The sequence below is a fragment of the Oryctolagus cuniculus genome, chromosome 7, assembly GCF_051225735.1.
Source record: "Oryctolagus cuniculus isolate XC-2025 breed Fujian yellow rabbit chromosome 7, ASM5122573v1, whole genome shotgun sequence".
Lineage (NCBI taxonomy): Eukaryota > Metazoa > Chordata > Mammalia > Lagomorpha > Leporidae > Oryctolagus > Oryctolagus cuniculus.
The window spans coordinates 63,154,360-63,180,582 of NC_142873.1; the positions used below are offsets into that span (position 1 = coordinate 63,154,360).

The following is a 26,223-nucleotide window of genomic DNA, read 5'->3' on the forward strand; positions in this document are numbered from 1 at the left end:
TCATGCTTTCACACTTATTTTTGCCACTTTCTAACCCACAGTGCAACTCTGTTTAATTACTCACAGTTCCCCAACTACTTTTCTCATGTTTATGTATCTAAGTGTATTTTCTCTATTTTTTAAAATCTACTTTTATTTTGTATTTGAAAGGCAGAGATCTCCCGTCTGCTGGTTCACTCCCCAAATAACCACAAGAGTCAGGGCTTGGCCAGGCCAAAGCCAGAAGCTGAAATGTAATCCAGGTCTCCCATGTAATGGATAGGAGCCTAATTACTTCAGCTATCCCCTGCCACCTTCCAGAGTCCACGTTAGCAAGAGGCTGTCATGAAGAGCAGAGCTAGGACTCAGAAATGGGGACTCTGATATAGGATGCAGGTATCCCCAAACGGTGTCATACTCACCAGGTCAAATGCTGGTCTCCCATTTCTCTATTTAAATATCTTCCCTCCACTTGTCTGAAGAATTTATATTCCTTTTTTAAAAGTCAATGCAAATGTTGTCCTGACTTTGAAAAACCTTTTCTGATCTCTCAGTGCTTGGACTTTTTTTGTCTGTCTGTCCTCTGTGGTTTCCTACCATCTTATATTTATTTTTTCATTGCATGGAACCCATTTATTATAACTGATGCAATATGGATCATCCCAATTAGATGTGGGCCTCTTGGTGATAAAAACTATACTTAATTGATGTTTTGATCTCAAGGAAGACATGGTAAATGAATGAATGAATGAGTGATTGGGTCACCAAACGGATGGATGGATGAATGAGTAGAGTGTGGTTCGCCAGGATTTCCAGGCCCTAATGATTATTATGGTCTTAGAATCAAAAGCAGCAGGGTCTGGGAGGTTTTATAGGTTATGGTTTCACCATTAATTAGAAAGTGGACAAGTAGAATAAAAGGCTTTTCTGAGTTCCTGGTGGGGACTTGTTAGAGAAAGAACTGATTAGACCTTTTATATTCCTTTCTAGTGTTTATGCAAGGAAAGGCTGAAGCCCTAAGCATTGATCAATAGGCCTTTGACAAGGGACTCCTGGGTTAGGTTAATAAGTAGCAAGAAAGTGAACCAGTTCACAGAATACCTGATGACAAAAATGTTTTTCCTTTCTGGAGAAATCTACTCTCTGATCCATTCAATTCCATTTTCATAATTCTTGCTCAGCTTTTACTATTTCTTCTCTCTGAAATATGCTTTCTCTTCTCTGCACTATTTCAAGGCCTATGCTTACTTAACTTCCTGTAAGTAAAAAAGCTCTTTGCCAATCATTAACCTCACCTTGGTCACCCAATGGTAACCTGAATTAACTTGTTCTCTAATTAGCTTCGATGTAGTTTTGTTTATTTGCTAAAGTTAGGCTGTGTTGTGGTAACTAACGCGTTCCCCAGCTCCAGTGATTTTTAACACATACAAGTTTTTCTCCTGAGCCCTATTTGCTGTGGGTTCAGTGGTCCTCTGGCGCATCTCTTTCTAAACGGTATCTTGGGGTCCAGGTCATGTCCATCTTGTGACTCTGCCGACTTGACATGAGGCTCCCAGGGTTGCTACATTTAGAATCATAGCCTAAATTAAACAGTGCCATTTTTGATCACTGCCATTGGCTAAAACTTATTACATGGCTTCAGTCATAAAGGAAGCTGGACAATGTAGTGGACCATGTGGACTGTTTGGTGGGCATTGCTGTCTCTGCCAGCTTTATTTCTACTCATAGGTTATATGCACCTTTAATTTGGAAAGCATGTTTCTCATCTTTTGTATCCATCCCTTAGTACTGTGAAAAAGAAAGGACACTTCATTTCAGTTATCACTTTTTTTCCCAAAGTAGGAATATTTGAACCCAAATACAATCTTTAGTGATGTTCTAGAATATGGCAAAATATTAATCATTAAGCATTTGAAATATCTCTTAGGCCTTTTTTTAATGGAAGAGCCTTTGGATGTTATCCTTTTCAGGTTCAGAAATCTTTTATATTTCAGGATCTATATCCCTTATATCTATGTAGTCTTCATTCATCCTGGACAAGGTAATTACATGGCAAAAATGCAGCACATTTCAGAGTGAAGTCATTCATTCACTCTAATAGGTGACTGACATATTAACTTAAGTGAAAGATGTGCTAAGTTTATTAAAAGACAATGCAACTTGAAAACAAAAATGTGAAGATAGGAGATGTCCTTGTGTCTTACCATTCGAGGATTTGCCTGGATTTAAAGGACAGGCAGTTCCACTCTTTTTCACTGAACTTGAGTTGACTCACATTCACCATGGCAACCTCAATGATCAACATGTACACGGGCTCTGAAGTGTATGCCAGAAGTTTCTAATGTTAATAATGAATAGTATGAACTCAGTTATATTAGGCCCTCTCAACAAGTTACTGCAAAGCTGGTGTAACTCTAGGGTGGCATTTCTTTCTCAGAGTACACTACCCTAAAATTTAAACCTAGGCTGCAAACTTTGGGGATGTTTATGGTTTTTTTCCCACTCTAATATAGATGACTAAGCCCTTCCAGTCCCCTTGTTACCATGACATTGATCAATATAGCTTGCTTTGCATCTTCTCAGTTTGAACAAAGAAAGTAACTTTGGAAGGCAAATACTGCTGCGGCAGACTTGGTTTGTGCATCTTTTGTTTTAGTGGGAATGCAAGCCTCAGCTGCTCTAATATTTAACCGAGGCAGATCCCCATTTGCTTATCTGTTTAATCGCTCTTTTATCTAGGCCAGCGGCTGCTCCTGCTGCTGCAATAGCCACCCCTAATTGGAATCCTAGTGGTTTAAACCTGCAGCATTGCTATGTAGAATTTGCACCCCAAATTTGCCTCTAGAAAGGACTCTTTTATATGTAGTATTGCCTATTTTAGCACAAGAGACAGGTTTTTAGAATACAATTTTATTTCATCCTCTGCCACTAGACATTTTGGCACATTACTATTTTGTGAATTGAGGCTTGATCATTGATTTCATAACCAAAAATTGACTTTGGTTTTGCCTGATATTGCTTAAAACCTTTTGTAAAAATTGAACTTTTTAACTCATCAAGACAATTTTATATTCAAGAGTGGTTATTTTCTTTCCATTTAACTATTTGGGTCAGTTTAATGATACATTAATAATTATTGAAATGAATTGGAAACTATTATATGGTTGGATTCCTGTTAGAGCTTCTGAAAAGACTTGAAATCAGTTTCTTTCCCAGTATTATTTATGGCTTGTGTTTTTCTGTATGGTTTTTTTCTTTTAAAAACTTTTTTAGATCTGAGTGGTGAGCATGGAATTTGTACATCTTTCCCCCAAACTGGATCAATTCAGCTGTCTTTTAGTTTTAGTGTTTCACAAAAATAGCTTGTAAACCATGATGGTGAGACTCTTCCAAAACTGTCTTGGTATTTACTTTTCTGTAGCCCCTTTTGAGACAAACGGACTTACTGAACATTGATTTGTTTAGTCGTAAGTAATAAAACTTCAGATAAGAGACAGATAAAATTGTGTAGTAAAGGGTGAACAAAGAGCCACTTGCATTGGAAAAAACAAATATAGCAGAAGAGAATTTTATATTTAAACTAGTGAATCGTAGTATGAGAGTCTAAACCTCAGTGAAAGTCATTTCTCGTACACAAACATGCACAGGGAGCTGTGTGCAGGCCATGAAGAGGTAGTGCTGCAAGGGCTCCACACACCTCAGTCACACCACTTCCTGAATCCCATTTAACCCGTTGGGACATGATGAAAGAATGCGAGGTATAAACCCCTGAGGGCCTGCGAGTCACCATCTGGAAAGGGTCTTGAAAGGGTAAGAACGTTTTATAGTTTGATCAATAGCAGCCTGAGAAGCAGGCGGCAGCATAAAGACAAATTGAGGATTAAAAACTTTTGGAAACTTGAAGAACTGTATTACTATCTTAAGAAGACTCCCAGGAGAGAAAGAGAAGGAAAGAGAGAAAGAGACATTTTCATCAGGTCTCACCCAGCAACCCTTCTCCTAGGTCAGATTCAACCATAGAAGTGTTAATGATATCAGCTCTTATTATCCCAGTCCTAATGCAGAACTGTGGCACATGGAGTTTTCTGGAGCTCTACTTCATTCCATACTACGTTTGGGTACATACCAAGAGGCAGTCAAGGATTGGGTTACAGATTTCATGATTAGAGCAACTTTTCCATAGGATACTTAATAGAAAAAGGATCTCTTTCTGTTTTTTTTTTTTTTTTTAAGCCAGAATGATCTTTTACTTTTTAAAAATCTGAAATACTATCTCCCTCTCTCTCTCTCTCATTACCATCAGTGTACATTAACAAGCTACTGCATCGGGGCTGGCATTGTGTTGCACTGGGTTAAGCTGCTGCCTGCAATGCCAACATGCCATATGCCACCAGTTCAAGTTCTGCCTGCCTCAATTCTGATGCAGCTCCCTGCTAATGTTCCTAGAAAAGCAGCAGGGGATGGCTGGCATGCTTGGGGACCCTGTCACCCATATGGGAGGCTTGATCAAGTATGAGGCTCCTAATTTTGGCCTGGCCCAACCATTGCTGTTGTTCCCATTTAAGGAGTGAACCAGTGCATGGAAGATCTTTCTCTTTGTCCCTCCTTCTCTTTGAAACTCTGCCTTTTAAATAAATAAATTAATCTTAAAAACTAATAAGCTGTTGTATTAATGTGGTTATGAGAATGTAGGTTATGTCTGTAAAAGAAGCCATTTAGTGGAATGACCTTCATTCCAAGTACAGAAATAGAAGTTAAGGAGCCTGGCTTAGGGTGTTTTCATTCAAAGCAAATCCTAAGAATTTTTGCCACCCTTTTGGCTTTTGCCCTGCCCTCAGAATCCTTAGAATGCTTCCATGAGATGTGACTACATAGAAGCCCAGATGTACGAGAGCTGCTCCTTAAACAGCAGAGTCAGCATGAGCAGAGTAGGATGCTAACTGCTTCGTGTCAAGTCTGCTTTCAGTGGCTGTCCTGGGCAATGGGGTGGATGGGAAGAAGGAGTAAAGCCAGGAAAGCGGAGAGAGTGGTCCCGCTTAGAAATGCATCCAGCAAAAAGCCCCTTTTCCCATTTTCTCATGTGGGTTACACAGGGGTGGCTTTGTGCAGACATCCAGTCAGAAATATGGGATTAGCTCATAGTCTTGGTGAGACTCCCACAGAGGAAAGCAGGAGACAATGAGGATGTGGAGAAATAAAGGAGGGAGAGCAGAGGAAGGGGCTCCATCCTGGCTAGGCTGTCCCTCACTTGGTGCCAGTCCTCTGGGCCTCAGGTCCCTGTGTGTTCTGTGATAACCTCTCTTTCATGTTGAGAGCTAGCCAGCTTGCAGCCCTGACTTGAGCAACAAGGTATCAAGAGCCTGTAAGGGAAGGTCTTCTGTTTCTAGATGTGTTCCCCAAGTGACAAGGCACAGGTGTCTGCACAGTGGCATGGCCACCCTAAACACTGTTGTTTCCTCTTCCCGAGGAGAGCCCAGAGGACTTCCATGGGGCCTGATCTGACACTGCTGTCACATGGAGCTGTCATAGGTTTTATACCATGAATAATACATTTATTTTACTAGAAAGAGAGAGAGAGAGGGAGGGAGGGAGAGGAAGATATCTTTCTATATGCCTGTAACACCTGGAGCTGGACCAGGCTGACACCAGGAGCCCGGAACTCCATCTGGGTTTCCCACGTGAGTGGCATGAACTCAAGCCCCTGGGCCACCCTCCTCTGCCTTCCCAGGTGCCTCAGCAGGGAGCCCGGTTGGGAGTGGAATAACCAGGACTCAAACCAGCACTCCAATATGGGATGCCGGGGTTACAAGTAGTAGCTTAACCCACCGCACCCAAACACTGGCTGCCACAAATAATACTTGTTGGGAAAGGCCTATTTCACAAGGATATGAAATACTTATATGTGAATAATCAGAATAGATGCTGCATTTGAAGTGAAATTAAGGTGCACGCTTATGGAGTTGGGAGCACTGAAACATGGAAGATCTGAGGGTTCCCCACCTCAGAATCCTGTGGAAGTGTTATAAAGCTTTCCTCTGTCTCCTTGAATAGAGGACTTGGAGGCCTCCTGCAGTCTCTGATCCTCAGCTCAGGATCGCATTCTGCCTCTCCACTAGGAGAAGCAAGTAGTTTAGGGCTATCCAAGCAAATAGGTCTTTCTGGGGAAACCAGAGAAACAGGTACCACAGCTGCCCTGCTGAGAACCCAAGTTCACCTCACCTGGGTTCAGAGGCTGGGCCAGCCCAGTGCTGCTTTATAGACCTTCTTCCCAAACCAGCCCTCTCTTAGGCAATCTCTTTCCAGCATTTTATCCAGGATTACTTCTTTGTTAAGACTGATTTCAGGCCTAGCAAAGATGCTTTCTTAAGACACAGTTATCTGTGAAAACCAGGGCCATGGGGCTTGAAATTGACAACAGGATACAGAATTCAGCTTTTCTCCAGAAAGGTGACTTTTTGCTCATATATCTTCTGTTTCCATCAATCAGAAGTAGTCCTTTAAAAAACAAACAGTAAAGCAACTCTCTGTTCCATGCCCCAGGCAGTCTTGCTCTGTAAACCCGTCTGGAGCAGCTGGTCCAGTGGCAGGAGTTTTCTCTGCCAGCTCTGGCAGTGGGGCTTAGAGCCGCTGCGAGAAACACGCCACCCAGCTCCCACTTGGGCCTGCCCTGCTCTCCTGATGCCCCCTCCATTGCATCTTCCCCTCTCTGGTCATTCCTGAGAGGTCGCTTTGGATGGGAAAAGTATAGGCAAGGTGATGGTCAGTCTGGAGAAACTGTAATGTGTATTGGTGCTCCTGGCACGGGGACAGGAAGCAGAAACTCTGTCCCCTGGCTTTCCAAGGGCGGCCTGTGCTCTGCTCTTCCTTCTACCTGAAGGTCCCAGGCTTCTTTATAACTGTTAGTGAATGTCAAGAGTTGTATTGTAGGGAAAGATTGTTGTCCCTATTTATAGAAAGGTGAACTAAGGATGAAAGGAAAATTAGCATTGAAATCGAATCCTGACTCAGGGTTTTATTTCCATCTTTAAATCAGACTGTATTCCTCCTAAAATTAAAAACAAGAGTTATAGCCTCTTAATGAAAAAAAATTCATATGGAGTATAATGCACTGTGTTAAATTTGCCATTGTTCTATCAATGCACTGCCTTTGTAAATTAGTGCGTTTAGATTCTTAAAGTGAGGTGTGCAGAAAGGTTTGCCTTTAGCTTTCTCTCATGCATATAAACTTAGTGCAAGCCTCTGTTTCAAGGAGCTTTATGCGGTTGAATTGACATTGCTTAATAAACAACTGAAAAAGTTAAGCATAACTGAGAAGTCATTTAGAACTATGAGTCACTTTCCTGACAAGCCAATAAGGTAAGAGAACTTGGGTTGCAAAACAATTACTAGCCCAGCCTGAGGGACCCTGGAAATATATTACAGGTATCAGTTAAGAAAACAAAGCAGTAGTGTTTTACCACACTGCAGAGCACAAGCTAAGGTTGCTAACCAAACAAAATAACTTTACACTGACAATGCCAATTTTCACATTTGTTTCAGAACAAGGGACGCTCAAACCACCAGAGGTAAGATTAACATTTAAAAATTTTCATATAACCTTTGCATTTCAGGTTGTTTGCTAGCTTAAGCAGGTCCGAGCTTCTACAATGTTAAATGTGCCTTTTAAAATGAATAGAGACAGAAATGGAGCTAGCAAGTACTTTTTAATGAAATGCACAAGTTAAATCAGAGGAGTTCTCACAGTTCCTGTTAGGAGATCACAGGTAGAGAGAAAATGAGAATATGGAGTCTAAGGCTGTGTGTGCTGTGGGACATTGAGCGTAGGAAGGGTGGCTTCTCTCCAGGAAGTTGGTAGACGTGTCTTCTGTCATGAAATGTTATGTCGCTGTACAGCATTTGCCGGTACTAAAGATTCCAGCATTGCTCATCTAAGGACATGGGTTCATGTTCCTAGTAGTTACCTGAGCACAAGAAAGAATAATATCATGTCCTATTAATCAAGTCAACATCTGATAACTTTCCCCTTGTTTAATACAGGATCTGAATTGTAGTGGTTCAGAAATATGTGAATAGTGTTACCCACCTTAGAATAAAATTAGCCTAAAAAATACAAAAGAATGAACAAGATGGCAAATTCCCAACAACCATTGCCCTGGTTATCAACCAAAAAATAACAAATTTCATACCTGAACCACCTCCCCAGTCCCTTAATACCATGGCGAGAACATGAAAAAATACCATAGTAGAGAAAATTAAAATATGAAATGTGTGTGCTTAGTAATGTGAACCAAAAGTACAGTAATCTGAGAATTTCAGAATAATGATAAAACTGTTTACCAATTTAGTATAATTTAGTATGTAACATTTATGTGTCTTTAAAAGTGGTGTCATGTTAATGTTTCTAGTAAGCTAGCATTTAGATAGTTGGTTGAAAATGAAAAATATAACAAAATGTCATGTGAAGCACTTGTTTCTCCTTTTTTTGCACGGATATACAGTTGTTGTATGGAGGGTATCACGAGTGTTGTATGAAGAAGTTCATATTACATTCAGCTATTCAGTAAATCCATTGACTAATATCATAGAAACTAGATGGTGACCAAGGAATGCATAGCATTATTGTTGTTTAAAAAAATAGGTCTTACAGGTTCTTTTAGGGCTAAAATATATTTTAGTATTTCATTTATATATAAATTTTTGTCAGAGCTATCAAAGTGTTTTTTAGCAGTGTCCTTGATCTTGTAAAACAGCTTTCGTGTGCTCTCCTGCACTGTTTCTTGGTTATTGAGACAGATACCTTGTCGAGCTCTGAACTCTAACTCAGTGTTACTGAATATTTATCCAGTTAGATGTGTATATTATTTTTTCTAAGTAAGATTACTTCATTTCATTTTAATCAAGTAACATGAAGTGGGTGTATTTACAGAAAAGGGTGGTAATAAGAAGTGGCTAATAATTTTCACGATATTAAATAGTTCACACACATTTTATGCTTAAAAAGTGCATGTAAATCTCTTATGAAACGAATTAATTTTCACATTTTTTAAATGCCGCATCGGTTTTTTAATGACTTGCTTAATTTTCAAGTATAATAAGTGTAATTTTTATTTAACATGTGACTGTGCTAATAATCTCTACTAGATGGAGAAAGATAGCAAAGTCTTATACGGCCAGTATGCTAAGGAAACTTTAGTTCGGTTGAAGGCGGAAGTGTAGTAAGAGAACATTAAGGAGCATCTCTGTCCACTGCCTATACCAGAAGTGTCCCTCTTGAAGGCAGACATTCAGGTGATGTGCGAGTTAGCTTGGTGAACTCTGTGAGTTTCTTCTTTCCCCTCTTGACCACCGTCTTTTTCTTCAGGAGCTGATTTATAGTCCCCAGGTATTTCCCTTTTAGTAACTATGATTGTGATTTTTTTTTTTAATCTTTAGTTGTATGTTTGATTCTCAAGGTAGGTTCAGCTGTCCATAACCACAGGTCCTGGGCCTCCATCAACACACCCAAGGTATATGATACCTTGGGTATTATATCTCTTTAGCAACTTTGAATTCATTCCTTAACACAGGCTAGAGCAGGTAGAAGGAGCAAAGCTGGCTTATTTGTCTAGTTGGGAAAATCAACAGAGAATTCACTTAATCCCCAAAGAGGCAAGAAGAGAGACAGAGATTTGTGGATGATAAAGGTATTTTTTGTTCTTTTAGAGAAAGACAAGTTAATAGATAATGAAGCAAGAAATAACTATTAATTCCTTATAAAGTTAGGTTTGGTGTTTTCCTGCCTTCTAGTTAGATCAAAGGAATTGAGAGGCCCTGAACGTGGATTCTCATGGTCACTGAGTTGTAGTTCAGAGCTCCAGAGATGGCGTACATGTGTCCTCCCCTCCTCCTTCCCCCTGCTGGGCCAATGGCCTGTTCAGCTCTGTCGTAGGCCTTAGCATGTAGCTGTCAAGGGGAGTAGGAACAGGGATGATAGAATGACAATTGAAGTTTATGTTTTAAAATTGTTTAAAACATATTCCAAATTTTTGCAATATAAAACACTTCTTAGGTTATTTTAAACAATAGTAAATCTCTAACTACCCAAACGAACACTGTCTAAGTAACCTAAGTTATTTAAAAAAAAATATATATATATATATATATTCTGTACACCAGATCAGAGTTCATTTTCCAACCTATCCATCCTGTAGAAAAGTTTCTTTTTTCAGGTGACTAATTTTCAGTGATTTTTTTCAGACGAAAGAACCTAAAACAAGACATAGATTTAGTAGAAGAATTTATCCTTTGTTTGAATTTAAGCATTCAAAATGCATAAAGTTACTAATGATCATAATAAACTGTCGCTTAATAATGCTTCCCATGTGGCAGCTACTTTTCTAAGCACTTCATATAAATGGTTCAATTCTTATCACAAACCCCTAGGAAGTATTATTATCATTCCCAATTTGTAGATGAGAAAACTGAGGTACAGACGTGTGAGATGCTCACAGTCAAGCAATGCCAGGTGGTAGTATTTGCATTTGAACTTTGCTAGTCTTGTTCTAGAATCTGTTCTTACAATAATCACATTTTTGGTGCTTATCTTAATGCTAAATTAAAGAAAATATAGAGGTGTTCTTGAACACAGTTCTCCTTTTCATGTTTTAAATGAGTAGTGTCTCCATACGCTTGTCAGGGGATTCTAGCAATCAGACCAAAAGGCTGACTGCTTTCCTTGCCTTCCAAGCACTTTAAGAGTGGAAGGTGTCAGATGAGCAGAGAGACAGCTTCTATGGTATGGTAAGGTGGTGGTGGGAGATGTAGGGAGTAGCATCCATGTACCCATCTCAGGTATTTTCCTGTTGAAAATATTCTCAGTTGTGTGATCTCCTTTGTATCAAAAGCTCTGGGATTTTTCTATAAAATTTCAGGGAGACCAGAGTTTTTCTCTGCAGGTGGTTTCCTTTCATGTTAACCGACCTGAACCTGCAGCTCCTCACGCTTCCCCTCTCCAGGCCTTGGCCACCAAGAAGCCCTAAGCACCATTTCCCTCTCCCTCACAGCAACTCTTGTTGATAGTTTCCAGTCCAGGTATCCATCTCACTCCACATGGCTGCAATGGCCATTTTAACAATCCTATTCATCTTTTTATAAATCCAGTTTGGAAGTAGTTGGGGGAAAAAACAAAAATCATGTTTCCAAAAATTCCTCTAGTTTGCTTTCACCAGAGATCCTGAGAGTCTGCAGGATATGATTGGAGGCCGAAAGCCTCCAGCTCAGCCATTTACTCTGGGTATGAAAGCTGCAGCAGCAGAGTCCCTGAGAACCATCTGTGGATAACGTGGGGTGGATAACGTGTGTTAGGCAAAGCCAAGTGTGCTGAATGAAACCAAGTCTCCATATACAGGTGCAGACCCCTACACATAAAAAGAAACACACTCTTGCAAAAATCTGAATTATATCATAGTCATAGAGTCAGCCTTTCATCCATTTGTATTATACAATGTGAAATTCAAGTCCTTAATTAGTGAGATTACCAGAGTGCTGAGGTGGGAATGAACCTCATGTGTGTGAAATCCAATGTGTAACAATGCATTTCCAAAGATTTAAAGTCTCTTGTATCTTGTATCTCTTTTGTAATTCTTCTGTAATGCACAGTGTTTCTTTCTTATGGACTTCTTTTCTGTATTAAAGTTTCACTTTTCTATGGTTCACAAACTGTGTTTCTGTTTTGCTTTGTCAAAGTATTCAGAAACAACTGGTTCATAATTAAAACACCATTATCATTTCAATGTTGGCTAAAATCAGGGCTTCAGATGTTAGTTTTGAGGCCATATCCTTTTTTCAGTCTCTGGTCCATCTAGCCCCACATATAGCTGAGTTTGAGTTTTTCGAGACGAGTTGAAGGCTGTTGCTCGTATATCATTGCTGGGAATGTTTTCCAACCAAGAACAGTGGTCTGAGCTGTGTTTGTTCCTGTAGTCACAGGTACTTAAAAAAGTGAAGTCATGATATCTGGAGTTGGTAAACAAAAAGATTTCTTTGTCTTAGTGTTGTATCAACAACTTATCAAATGTAATGGCATTCATGTGGAGGATCAATTAGAAAAACAAAAAGTTAAATTATGAAAATGAATATTAAAAACCCATTTTGATCAAATTTAGTCATGCTTTTAGTTGGAAAAAGTGCAGCATTCCTTCCAAAGTATCAGAAGTTATAAAATTTAGTATTACCCAATCACTAATATGTCTTTATTTTGTTTTGTATTACCTTTTTTTTTTTTTTTTCACAGAAACGGACCAATGGACTCCGGAGAACTTCCAGACAGGTGGATCCAGGTGTGTTGCTGATTATATACCCTATGATCATGACTGTAGTTATGCCCACATTCCATACCTGAGTGCCTTGGGTTGATGCCAGCCTCCAGCTTTTGACTCCAGCTTTCTGCTAGTGCAGACTCTTGCAGGCAGTAGTAATGGCTAAAGTGATTTAGTTCCTGAAAGTACATGGAAAGTGTTACAGAAGGCATATTGTTGACCTTTGTTCTTACAGTTTGGTGTGTACTGTGAGACCAGAAAGCTGCAGTCTAAAGTGTAAATCATTCACAGGATGAGTAAGCTGCATACAGTACCACACTTTTCTACAATCAGCAGCTGGCTATTTGCTTTCTGAACAGCCTCAGGGTGCCTGGTGAATGCTAACATACCCAGCACCCCTTCCCTGCTCCATCCTAAGTCTGGTAAGAAAATCAACTAGCAAGCTGGCACTTCAAGGTTAACATTTTCTAGGGGAGTAGGAGAAAGAATAAACTTTGGGAAAATATCTTGATCCTGTATCTGTGCTGTTTTACAGTAGAAGCATGCTGAACAAGTGCCTTCTCAGGAGACCAATTATTTGCAGAAAATATTCAGTGTTTTTTATTTAACATGGCGAGGTTTGGCCTGCCCTTATTTTAGTATAATTATGTTTTTGTCCATTGAGCAATGCCACCTTCCATAGTTTAATTACCAAATATTTTGTTATATATATGTTCCTATTATTGTGGGTTAAAGGTATTCCCAGCTAAAGGGTTCTAAATGTATGAACTTGATAACAAAGTAAATGGAAGATGAGACGCAGAGTACCCTTGCTGAGAAATAATCTGGATTCTGTCTTTTGTTTTGTTTTCTCATCATAAGCAGTGTTCACCTAGTTGTAAAGTTTAGTTTTCAAAGCATTATAGCTTCTAACTGAAACCACACCCATGGTGACCATGCCAGTTTATGAGCTATCTGGGGTTTATGGGAGCTTTGTTGCCTCTGGCTAGAAATTGCCTCACTTGTGTTCTGAGATCAGTTTAAATCTTTTAACTATAGAACAAAATTAAGGCTATTAAAAAATAAGGGTCTGGTTTAGTTTTTAATAGTTCTAGCTCTCCCAAGACAATAGTCTCTGCGGAGGACTTTGCAATAATATTTAGAAGAGACTTCCTCTATTCTGTTTAATAGGAGTGCATGGCTATGAATATGAGGGATTTTTCTTATTTTGTGTGATTTGTAGTATTTTTGTTTCAGAAAATTAACCTCTATAGATGCTATATTTTAAGTGTCTTTTATTTCTAATATGGGCATTTTTATTTAGTCCATTTCTCTCCAGGGAAATGCATTTCTATATTTTTAGTGTCAGTTGAAACATTTGACTCTTAACAATATATTTTATGGCCAAAGCTTTTTAGAATCCTGTAGATTATTTAAAGGGAATTGTAATGAACTCATGTTCTAAATACACAAAGCTGACCAGTAATAAATTTATATGCCGTTATCCTAAAGGTGATGGCTTTGTATAAGTACAGCTCTCCTGATATTTCTGTTTGTCTAAAGATTTTAGAACTTCATGAAGAATAAAGTTACAAATAAAAAAGAAACACTGCTATATGTCTTGTCCTTAGACTATATTATGTTTTAATAGGTATAATAAATATTATCAATGTATTTTTAGTTTTTCCACATTTCTAAGCCAAAAAGTCAACAATAGTTGGTGATCTTGCCTCTTGAAGTGACTGGTGGTGTAACACCTTCTTCTTCCTTTCGCTATTTTTGATGTAGGCTAAAATTATATGATTAGGGCTGGTTGACTTTCCCCTCAAGCTTTTCTGATGCCCAGTTGCTGGGTTTCTCTGCTCAGTTAACCATTGCTTGATGGCCATCTTGTGTTGCTGCTGATGCGACTGTTGTGTAACAGATGATCACAGTTGTGTGGGAGATGTTTCACCCACAGTGTTTACACAGGGATCAGTGCAGTTGAAGCTGCATGGACAAAGTGCCTCCAAGGTGTATTAATTGCTGGTAGTACTCTCACTGTCGAAGTGTTTTGATTTTCCTCTAAAGCTTACTTAGTAGACATTTCCAAGACTGAATATGCTGATGGTCTTCTAGAGTCTCAGGGTGGGTTGTAGGAAAAATAAAATTAAGCCATTTCAGAGGCTGGGTATAACCATTTCATAGGGTCTGAATTTCAGAGCCATGGACAAATATAAACTACATATCTTCTCCATAGACCTTTTGTGTCAGAAAGGACTTTGAGGCACAGTTTTGTGGATAGTAGGAGCTTAATTAATCCTGTTACATAGCAGAGTGGGTGTTTGACCCAGTAATTAAGATGTCTACATTCCATACCAGAGTGCCTTGGTTTGATGCCAGCCTCCGTGTGTTGACTCCAGCTTCCTGCTAATACAGCCCTTAGAGGCAGTAGTGATGGCTAAAATAATTGAATCTCTGCCGTGCATTTGTGAGAACTGGATTTTCTACCTGTAGAACCAACCTAGTCCAGCCCTGGCTGTTTTGGGCATTTGGGATGTGAAACAGCAGATGAGAGCACCCTCTCTGTGTGTCTGCCTTGGTATGTCTTTCTCTCTCTCAGATAACACAAGTGTGAGGTTTTTTTTTTTTTAATTTTTCATGTGGATTAATGGTTGTATGCATTGTCTCTCTTGCTTTCTAAATCCATCCTGCTGGTGTCCTCCTGGAACACTGGTGGAATCTGCTGATGGTAGGATGGCTCTGATCCACATTCGCTGGACGTGGGACCAGATGTAGCTGTTTGCTTGCAGTTTGGCCTTTGGCACTTTGCCTCCTTTCTCTCTGCTGTGGTTTGCTCATTTGCAAAAGGAATTTCATAGCAGCATATGCCTTGAAAAGTTGTTGTGAGCATTGCATGAGTTAATAGATATAAAGCACTTTTGAAAGTGTCCAGTAGGTAGTGAATGCTACGTAGTGGCAATTATTATAGTGTGTGTTGCAGCATGTTGTTTAATGCTGAACATTTTATCATATTAAGATCAATGATGTTTACCAGTTATTTCTTTGCAAATAAATCCTGAGTTTTATGTTGCATTTCCATTGAGGTTATATAATCACAGTCATATTCAGATTTGCTCTTATTCTCTTCTTTGCAGGCTTCCGTAAGCTTTTGCTTACTCTTACCAGTAGGCACAACCAATGGTGATGGTTGGGAGTTTTCTGGTGAAATTATTAGATTGTGGTTGCAATAAACAAAAACTCCCAAGGCAGAAAGTGTATGTTGTGAAATTCTATTCAAACTCAAGAAAGATGTAAACTGTAGGCTTACATTCTGGGTTGTTAATGTACTTAAAACATTCCCTTTGTTGGGCCTGATTTTTGGCATAGCAGTTAAGATGCCAGTTGGGTCACCTGCATACAATGCCCTAGTGCTTAGGTTCCAGCTTCCTTCTAATGTGCACAATGGGAGGCAGCCGGTGATGGCTCAAGTAATTGAATCCCTGCCACCCACATGGGAGACCTGGATTGGGTTCTGACTTCAGCCTTCAGCCTGCCCCAGTCCTGGCCATTGCAGACATTTGGAGAGTGAACCAGTGGATGGGAATTCTGTGTGCCGCTCTCTTTGCCTCTGAAGTGAATGAATAAAAATAAAAATAAGAACATTCATTTGGTAAGAGAAAAACTTTTCATTAATAATGGTATTAGTCTTTATACACAATAGTTGCAGATTGCTTTGCTCTGTAGTTTTTCTTGTGCTGTGTGCTAAGAAATTTATCAACTTTTAATCTTGACTGCTTTTATAAAAATAGTAACGTGTTAGATGCAAATTTGGGTGGCTCGTTCGTATTTCTTAAATTTAGCAAGGTATTTTCATGAGTTTGTGCATTTCTTCCTGAGACAGATGTTGGTATCAGGAAAATAGCACTTGTAACAGATCAATTATTTCAGGAACATGGAGGTGCTAGGCCTTTTTCAAGAACATGAGATCATAAATCTCAAGAAAATCTTAGCACTCAAGGTCAGAGTTACCAATTAAATTTTAATACTGAGCTTTAAAATTTCCCTGTTATCTGTGTTAGAAGATGCAAGATGTATATCAGTTTGCATGTGTCAGATCTATATAACAAGGCATGTGTCATTTTTTTCAATTTTAGACAATTGCAAAATTGTCTTTTATTTGTGGATCTCATAGAATCTTATATTTAAGTCCACAGCCACTAGCTTTTAAAATATTCAAACTATTGTTCTGTGCTGTATTGCCTAAAGATTAGATACAGTAGAAATTTTTAGGTAGATTACTGCCTTTCTGATCTGAAGTTTCTTATGTGATTTCTGATAACCTTGAATAGTAAATGGACAGATAACAGTTAAATTGATGAGTTCTTTCTGAGAGTTGGTGCTTTCCATGTGCTCATTGTTAAACTCTTGTTTACAAAGAGATACTTGTGGCTTAGAAATGCTGTCTTGTTCATTAAGGAGGAGATGCCTTAACCTTTTCTTGGTAGTGACATCCTGAAAGATTGTCCCCTTTCAAGTAGGTAGGATTGATATATATCACCATACCTATCTGTTCTTGTCTGAAGAATGGCATTTAAGAAATCTTTCTTTCATGACCAACTTCATATCTTATTTGACATTAACCATAGTGATGTCATTGATTTTAAAACAAGACCCCTCTCCACAAGGAATTTATGTTCTGCCTATGAAAGGAATAGATAAAGGTACAAAGTTTTAATTGCATATATGCATGTGTATAAATGCAAATATAAAACATTTAATATTATGTTTCATATAACTGTTGTGAAATGACATTGTTTTAAAAATAGTAGTCTGAAGGCCGGTGCCGCGGCTCACTTGGCTAATCCTCCGCCTGCGGTGCCAGCACCCTGGGTTCTAGTCCCATTTGGGGCGCTGGATTCTGTCCTGGTTGCTCCTCTTCCAGTCCGGCTCTCTGCTGTGGCCTGGGAAGGCAGTGGAGGATGGCCCAAGTTCTTGGGTCCTGCACCTGCAAGGAGGAAGCACCTGGCTCCTGGCTTCAGATTGGCGCAGCACGCTGGCCATAGCGGCCATTTGGGGAGTGAACCAACAGAAGGAAGACCTTTGTCTCTGTCTCTCTCTCTCACTGTCTAACTCTGCCTGTCAAAAAAAAAAAAAAATAGTAGTCTGATAAACATGTAAAAGATCTATGCATACTAAGTACAAAAAAGCAAAATGAACTGAGAAAAGATAATTGTGGGCTCAAATTGCTCTTAAGCTGAGTTATTTACAGATATTTTCATTAATAAAAATAACATTATTTTGTTGGTTTATTAAATTATAATTTAATACAGTCTAAATAGAATTGTTAGGTTCTTTTACATTTGTTTTTAAATGGAATATCAATTTTCTCCTTAGAGGAATTTTATAATTTAGTCTCCAAATAGAAAAAAGAAAAATAGCAACCTAGTATTTTATTTAAAAGACTGGTATAAAAATACATTTTTCTTTTTTTGTATGAGGGAAGCAAACATATATTTTTGAAAGTTTTAGTAAATGAGCTTTTGTCTATAATAGATAAGTAATAAAGTTCCATAGATTATAATATTTCCATATTAATCAGTGAAACCTATTTCTGTCTTTTCTGTCACCTCCAAAACTAATTTCTCATCACATATAAATCCTAATCTAAATATTGGGAGCATAATTGTAAATGTGTAAAAATGTATTTCACATTGAAAGAAATGAACTTGATAGAAACTGGGACAGTAGAACCCAGTGATTAAGATTCATTGCAGAGAAATGAGAAATGCAAGCTGTGAACGAAGGCTGGGGAGCATGCTCTGGATTTTAAAATAGCTGATTTTCCCCCTGGCTTCTATTAAGCTATGAACAGTAAGACTAGTTTTGCACTAAGGCAGTTGATCCCCTTGTAGTTATTTTTGGGGCTACTGTTCTAATTCCCTTTACCATGATAGCAGATTTCTGAAATGAGCATCACAGCCTCTGGCTCGCATCTTTTTTGGTTTGAGGAGGATTTATTTCTCCCTTTCAGGGCTCATTTGGAGTTCACAAAAAGATCTCTACTGCTGCCATCTGGCAGGTCTGTACACGCCGTGCCAAGCCAGTGTTTTCCTAATACTGCTCGGGTACCTTTGGAGTAGAAAGGAAAGGGGGGCGAATATTTGAAAATGTAGATGGGGTGCTTTTAGGTGGAAAACATAGCATCAGTAATGTGACTATTGAGATAACAAAACATTTGGATTGTTATATACAGAGACTACTTCTGGGTCACTAACGTAATTTCTGTTATTATAGTAATTATGTCTTTAGACGATAGTGTGTATCTGTTAAATATTTAGAAAAACATTCTGAAAAGAAAGTCTTAAACCTAGTGAGTTACTTTGAACATTAATCATTGATAGGCCAGCACCGCGGCTCACTAGGCTAATCCTCCACCTAGCGGCGCCGGCATACCGGGTTCTAGTCCCGATCGGGGCACCGGATTCTGTCCCAGTTGCCCCTCTTCCAGGCCAGCTCTCTGCTGTGGCCAGGGAAAGCAGTGGAGGATGGCCCAAGTGCTTGGGCCCTGCACCCCATGGGAGACCAGGATAAGCGCCTGGCTCCTGCCTTCGGATCAGTGCGGTGCGCCTGCCATAGTGCGCCATCTGTGGCGGCCATTGGAGGGTGAACGAACGGCAAAAGGAAGACCTTTCACTCTGTCTCTCTCTCTCTCTCACTGTCCACTCTGCCTGTCAAAAACACAAAACAAAAAAAAAATCATTGATAAAAATGGCCCTTCCTTAGAATGTGAAATATAGCTTGGACTACTTCCCTTGCTATCTCTATAGCCATGCTAGTGTAAATTTGCCCATTTTAGAAGAAAAAGAATGTGCCATGTAATGCTAAGTAACATAGAAACTTAAAAAATTTTGTATGCCTTATATGATGAACAACCTTTGAGAGTCAGGTAACCTTGTTTCAGACTTAGTTTTAAGGTAACATAAATGAAAGAAACCAGCTAGATCAAAACACATTGGCTTTCAATGACAATATTTGATGTAAGTAACATCCAACTGATATAAGGAGAGAGAAATTGATAAAGTAATCCTTAGTAGCATAAATAGTTACATTGATCTGTTTTCTGTTACTCTAAGAATATACCTGAGGTAGCTAAGTTGTGAAGAGACAAAAAGTTCATTTTGTACACAATATCAGGTGGCCCCATTAGTTTGGCCTCTGATGAAGGTAATAGATAGTAGTGGCAGAGCAATATGGAGAAAGGATCACATGGCAAGCGAGGAGTGGCTGGGCACAGGCTCAGGCTTTTTACAGCAACCCTGTCATTGGAACTACCTGGCAGTTTCCCCCACCTCCAATGACCAAAGGACATCTACGTACCATACTTAAGTTTCCACACCCTTAGTACCATTAACTTATGACTTTGGAGTTTAAAGTCCTGCATGATTGTGTGTGTGTGTGTGTGTGTGCGTGCGTGCGTGCATGTGTGTGTGGTGGGGTAAATAATATTCCAACCATAGCAACAGTTCATATTCTTATTAATATATAATATATATTCTTATCCATATACAAATGGTGAAGATGGTTCTCAAATTAATTAGAACATTGGAGAGCAGTTTGTAGAATTCTGTCAGGATGACTCATATTGGCAATTAGTATCTTTTAGTATATTGAAATCAAGTTGACTTTTTAAATTTTAATTTGAGAAAAAAAAACATATTACTTTCTCCTCATTTTTTCAAAGATTTAATATCTGGAAGGCAGAGTTATATAGAGTGAGATATAGGGAGAAGCAGAGAGAGATCTTGCATCTGCTGGTTCACTCCCAAATTGTCACAATGGCCAGTGTTGGACCAGGAGCCGGGAATTTTTTGTTTTTGTATTTTTTTTTTTTACTGGTCTCCCATGTGGGTGCAGGGGCCCAAGTGGTTGGGCCCTCTTCTACTGTTTTTCCCAAGCCATTAGCAGGCAAATGGATTGGAAGTGGAGCAGCGGGTAGTTGAACTGGCATCCATATAGGATGCTAGCATCACAGGCAGTGGCTTTACCCACTTTAATGCCAGCCTTCTCCTCATTGTTTCTACAGACCATTTTTCTTTTGAGACTGACTTTTTCTAGGTAGATGTTACAAATACATGGATCTTTTCTCTGTCTTTGAGGGGCTTGGAACTGTTGAAGAGATAAGACATGCAAACATAACATGTTAAATTGGTAATATTTATAGTAGCTGATGAACCAACCAAGTATGTTGTGTAGGTTGTGAATGGTGTAGTTGAGTATCAAGATAGATGAAGGAGAATTCATTGTGGATTGAAGAATGACACAAGACAAGGAGGCAGAATATCTAATGGATACACCAGTAAATGTCAGTTTATAAGAAATAGAGATGTATAAGTGTATACCGTTGTAAGTGTACAAGTTGCCAGTCTGTTGCCAGATTCGAGTCCATTCACTTCTAAATTAGTATATCAGCCAGTAGGTTGACATAAACACATTCCAAACTAGTTTATTTTTTAAAGAGGGAAAGGAGATCAAGGGTCTAGTGACTCAGGTAACTGGAAAGTCTGAAGTGTTTTTGCTTCAAGCAGAATGGATACAGGATCTTGACTGATGCCATCACAGTTTGGGTTTTCCCTATATCTCAGTTTTCCTTTTTCTCTGTTGACTTCCTATCAGCAGGCACCTCAGGCAAGTTTGTCACATTTAGAGGCGAAGGTGCCCTTTAGTAACTCTCAGTGTACAAGGGTAATTCAAAACTTTCATGGAAAATCTGAATTAAAAGATGTTTATTTGGATGCAAAAAACTTTTGAAATCTAGGCATAGTTTTTTTGAAATACACATTTTCCACATTATCTCATATATGCATGGATTTCATAGCTAGTGAACCCATAGAAAATTAGAATACCCTTTTCCAAGTAAATCTAGCAAAAATCCCGAAGAGGGCTTTGATTAGCCCAGCATAGCCCCTGTGCTCATCTCTGAAGCAGTTGCTGCAGCCAGGGCATCCCAGGATTGGTCAACCTGGCTTCTGTGCCCACTTTCAAGATGGGGCATGAAGCTGACCTAGCCTGTCCCACAGGCTTTATTTTCTGTAAATTCTGTCAGAATAGGGAAGGACAACAGAGGAGTGTGGTTTGACATTTCAGCTGTTTATCCTTGAGCACACCGGGACTGTGTTTTCCACCTCTCCTATCTTGTCTTTTTTCCGCTTGCAGGCTCTTCTGTTTGTTTTCTAGTATCAGAAGAGGTAAAGCTGGAGTAATATACCTAAAACAGGGACTGGAGCTTCCCAACAAAGGCCCGCTCCACCTAGTAACGGTTTTCTTACCACACATTTGATCTCCTTGTAACTGTTGTTGCACCAAAAACATGAAGTTCATGGCCTGCTCTGAATGCAGCTGCTGTGTTTCTAGGAAGAGAGAACTCCCTTGTTCTATTTCTCATTCACATTACTGCGTGTTGGTCCCCGTCACATTGGAGAGCTGAGCAAACAGGACCCCACACAGCAGATCTGGTGGAGACAGGAGGGAGGGAAAGTGTTCTCCCAGCTGCAGGGCCAGTGTGAGAATGCTGGAGAGCCTGAAGCGCAGCCTGCAGGCGTCAACATGGGCCCAGCCTGCCTCTGTGCAATGAAGGAGTCATGAGGAAAGAGAGAGGAGCACAGGGCTTAGCTTTGTCTACGTGAATCACTTTAACATCAGTGCTGTGCATGGCCAGGGGCAGTCACGTACAGTAGTTTAGTCTAAGGCGGGGGTGGGGAACCTTTGTTCTCTTTATTCTGCCAAGGGCCATGTGGATATTTATAACATCATTCACGAGCCATACAAAATTATCAACTTAAAAATTAGCCTGCCATAGATGTACTTGGTTTTGAGTCCTGCCGCGGTTGCCTTGGCGTGGCCAGACCAAATGATTTTGCAGGCCATATAAGGCCCATGGGCCAGACGCTCCCCACCCCTGGGAAGGGCTCTGCAGTGACGTTGACCTGGGTTTGTGTCCTGCCCCTCTACTTATTGGTTGTATAATCTCGGGCAAGTAAACATGTCTTTTCATGTCTAAAATGGGGGTATTCGTAGCCACCACCAGTAATGTCCTCATGAAGATTGAGATGTCAGGTAAGCCATTCATCAACAAACATTGGCACATCCTAAGTTCTCTGTGAATGATGGTGATAATGATTGCTATTAAACATACAAGAACAAATCAAAACACCTGTGTTAGTTTTTTTCTGTTTAGTATGTTACCATACATTTAAAGCCTAAAATAACCCACATTTATTGTCTCTTGTTTCCTATGTGTCAGATAGCTTGGCCTGGCTTAGCTGGGTTCTGTACTTCAAGGTTTCTCATAAAACCTCACTTAAAGTGTTGGCCAGGGCTAGAGCTCATGTGAAGGCTCGACTTGAACAGAGTCTGCTTCCAAATTCACTGGCATAGATGCTGCAGGGATCTCTTCCATTTGGACTATAGAAATCAGGACCCAGTGCCCGTCACACTGCTCACCAGAGGCTGTGTTCCGTTCTTAGCTACGGGGGCAGGCTCCATCACACTGTGGCAGCAAGATGGAAATTAAAATCTCAACACAGGGAATGGGCATTTGGCACAGTGCTTAAAATGGTTCTTGGGACACCCTTGTCCCATGTCTGAGGGCCTGGGTGTGAGTCCTGGCTCTGCTCCTGACTCTGCCTTTCTGCTGATGTCATCCTGGGAGGCAGTAAGTGAAGTACTTGGGGCCCTGCCCCCCACTTAGGAGAGCTGGACTGAGTTCTTGGCTGTTGACTTTGGCCCCAAAATAAATAAAACAAATAAAAAATTTAAAATCTTTTGTAACACAGCCATGGAAGTGCCGTCCTATCATTTGTGCCGTCTTCTATTGGTTAGAGGGATGTGACAGGTCTTCCATGCAGGGAAGGGAATTAACTGAGGCTATGAAGATCAGGAAGCAGACATCTTGGGATTTCTCAGCAGGGGAAACCAAAGCTCTGGAGGGTTAAGTAATTTTCCCAGGATCACACAGCTCCTAGCAAGTCCTAAGCTTTATTGCAGTGTATTTGGCTCCAAAGTCTTTATCCTCCCAGGGATCTAAAGTGTGCCCTACTTGTGCCATGCTTTGGATAGAGAAAAGCCTGTTCCTGCGGTCTAGCAGTATAGCAGTATAGCATATGCAAGTTAGCAGTGGGATCTTGTCTGCTTTAAAGAATTCCTTAGTGGCTGCTGTAACCAAGCAAATTTATGGGTGATTTTATTTTATGCATTGTTAATTTTGAAAATGTTAATCTGAAATTGCTACAGTATTTCAATTAATTTGGACGATTAAAACTTAGCACTAGAAGAATTCCAGTAGAAGATAAGGCAGCTAATTAGAGGTTCTGAGACAAACAACTGTAGACACTGGCACTGAAACATGCTGGGTGGATGACACCCGGCAGAACTCACTCTGCTTAGCAGCTTTGAAATGGAAAGGTTTTCTGGCAGTCTAAGTATTAAAGTTGAAAGCAGTTGAATTTAAAAAAAAAACATTTTATGGAATTAACTGTGTAAACTAATGTACAGTATTTAAATATTTGCTATTCTGAAAAACTGGTTTCAGATTGTTTTGCATTGTTGCAATAAAAATAATAGGTACATATTGTCCAAGTATTTAAAGGTGATGCAATGTATTTTAATAACAATTTTCTTTGATAAACTAGAATTTTGCATTATAAAATTTACTCTAAAAATTTCAGAAAATACAAGTCAGTATAGAAAAATTCCCTGGACAAATTGCCTATAATCCCATCAGATTGTCACCCTTTAACACTTTTACCTAGTACCTTTGTGTTTATGAAATGTCTGCATTTTCAGTGTGGTATTCTGCTTTTGTCACTAACTCTGTTTCATGAACATATTTGTTTATTTGTCCATTCAACCATTTGACAAATACACAGACTCGGTGGTAAACTTACAAGAGTGAACAAGATGTGTTTTCCCTTACACAGCACGCAGCATCCCAGAGCAAAGGTAATAGTGAAGACGGGAAATACAGGAGACAGTGACTCAAAGGAGCACATGCAGAGTGGTTTCAGCCTAGTGTGGTATTTGACATGAGTCTTTCTAGTTTACACAGTCAAGAGTGCTACTTCCAGGGTCATCTGCCCGTGTGACTGGTTGTTAGTTATGACTGGAGTCAGAGGTAGAGTTTTTGGGTCAAAGCATAGGTACTGGATGTATATGACTAGACTGCCAACTTGCCCTTTAGAAATATGGCCCTGCTTTATTTCCCCACCATTATCAACCCAAGAATATGTTACATCCTATGCTTACTCAACAGCTTTGTTCTTTTTATTTTAAGTCATTTGACAGGATGAGAAAATATTTTGCTATTCATGTCATAGTACTAATGTTTCTCAACTTACGATGAGGTCACATCTTGATTAAACCTATTGCAAATGGAAAATACTATAGGTCTGATATCCCACTGAGCATAAACAGCACATTGCGCATCATATGGTACACCACATAGTATTGGTGTTTACCTCTGTGATGGTGTGGCTGCCTGGGAATTGCATCTTGTTCAGCATCAAGTTATAAACTATTGTGCTACATGTGGCTAGCTCAGGAAAAGATCAGTGTTCAACATAGAGTTCCTAATGAATGCATATCAATTTTACAGGATTATAAAGTTAGAAATTTTAAGTCAAGAACTATCTTCACTCATACCATAAAGTGAATGTCCTTGGTTTTTAGTGCTTTATGCCTTACCCATTTTACTGTACAAGGTTTAGTGCTTTCGTAAATTGTTTATAATAAAAACTGAATATAAATAAAATTAATCTAATTTTTTGAAAATATTTTTCATGTTTTTTCTGGCTTGTTTCTACATAAAGTTTTAAATCTGCAGGTGGTCAAAATCATTGATGTTTGTGATTTTACTGTTCTTATGTTTAGAAAGTTTCTCCTCTGAATTCTAAATATGTGTTACTAATTTTGTTTAAAATTTATAGCATTGATCACTTAACTCATTTTTAAATTGTATTTATTTCTTAAATGTTTATTTCCAAGGCAACACAGAGATTTTCCACACACCTCCACCCTCCACCCTTCCCTGATCCAGTCCTCAAATGGCAACAACAGCCAGGGCTGAGCCCAGATCTGCATCCAGGTCTCCTATATGGGAGGCAGCCATCATCTGCTGCCGCCTAGAGTGCATTAGCTGAAAGCTGGATCAGGGTCCTAGGGACAGGAACTTTCACTCTGAGAAGGGGTGCGGTTCCAATGCAGGATTACAATTCTGTCAGCAGATACAAAATATACATTAAAAAGTTTCTTAGGCTTTCTGTTAAAACACTGAATAAAATTAAAATTATCTTTTTATATGTTGCTAAATACCATGTTGCATTTTATTTTGTGTTTTATGATACACATGGTATGCTCAGATAGTAAGATATAATAGGCAAAAAAATATAATAGGGGTATGTGTTTGGCTCAGCAGTTAAGTTGCCAGTTAGGACACTGACATCCCACATCAACGTGTCTGGCTTTAGCTTACAGCTCTGAATCCTGCTTCCAGCTTCCTCCTAAAGCATACCCTGGGGGACAGTGGGAATGGTTCAAGTAATTGGGCATCTGCAATCTACATGGGAAACTTGGACTGAGTTCTTGGCTCCTGGCTTTGGTCCCAGGCTAGTGCTGGGCTTGGGTGGCATTTCAGGAGTGAACCAGTAGTTGGGAGTACTCTGTCTCTAAATAATTTTTCAAAAATCACAATATGTGCTCTAAAAGGAAATAACAATTTGAACAAATGGAAGTACTTAATTTGAGATAATCATTTCTTATTTATAAAATATGATGACATATAATTACCTCCCTTAAACCTTTATGTAAGTAGAAAAGTATTTTGTAGCTTTCTTTTGAGTCTAGAGTAGCTCTTCCCATTGCTCCTTTCCCCTTCCGTGTCTACATTTTTCTTAATTTTACATCTCTTTCTCATCTTAATTTTCTCAGTTGCTGC

General features: G+C 39.4%; 1 protein-coding gene across 2 annotated transcripts in view; it reads left to right on the top strand.

Moving 5' to 3' along the window:
* The window catches only part of VAV3 (vav guanine nucleotide exchange factor 3), a 404,596-nt gene that overhangs the window by 272,210 nt on the left and 106,163 nt on the right, over window positions 1-26,223 (top strand). For both annotated transcript variants that reach the window (XM_089300257.1, XM_002715817.6), the window contains exons 18-19: window positions 7,519-7,544; window positions 12,251-12,296. In XM_089300257.1, coding sequence (XP_089156383.1) covers window positions 7,519-7,544; window positions 12,251-12,296 — 72 coding nt within the window. The remainder of the gene's footprint in view (window positions 1-7,518; window positions 7,545-12,250; window positions 12,297-26,223) is intronic.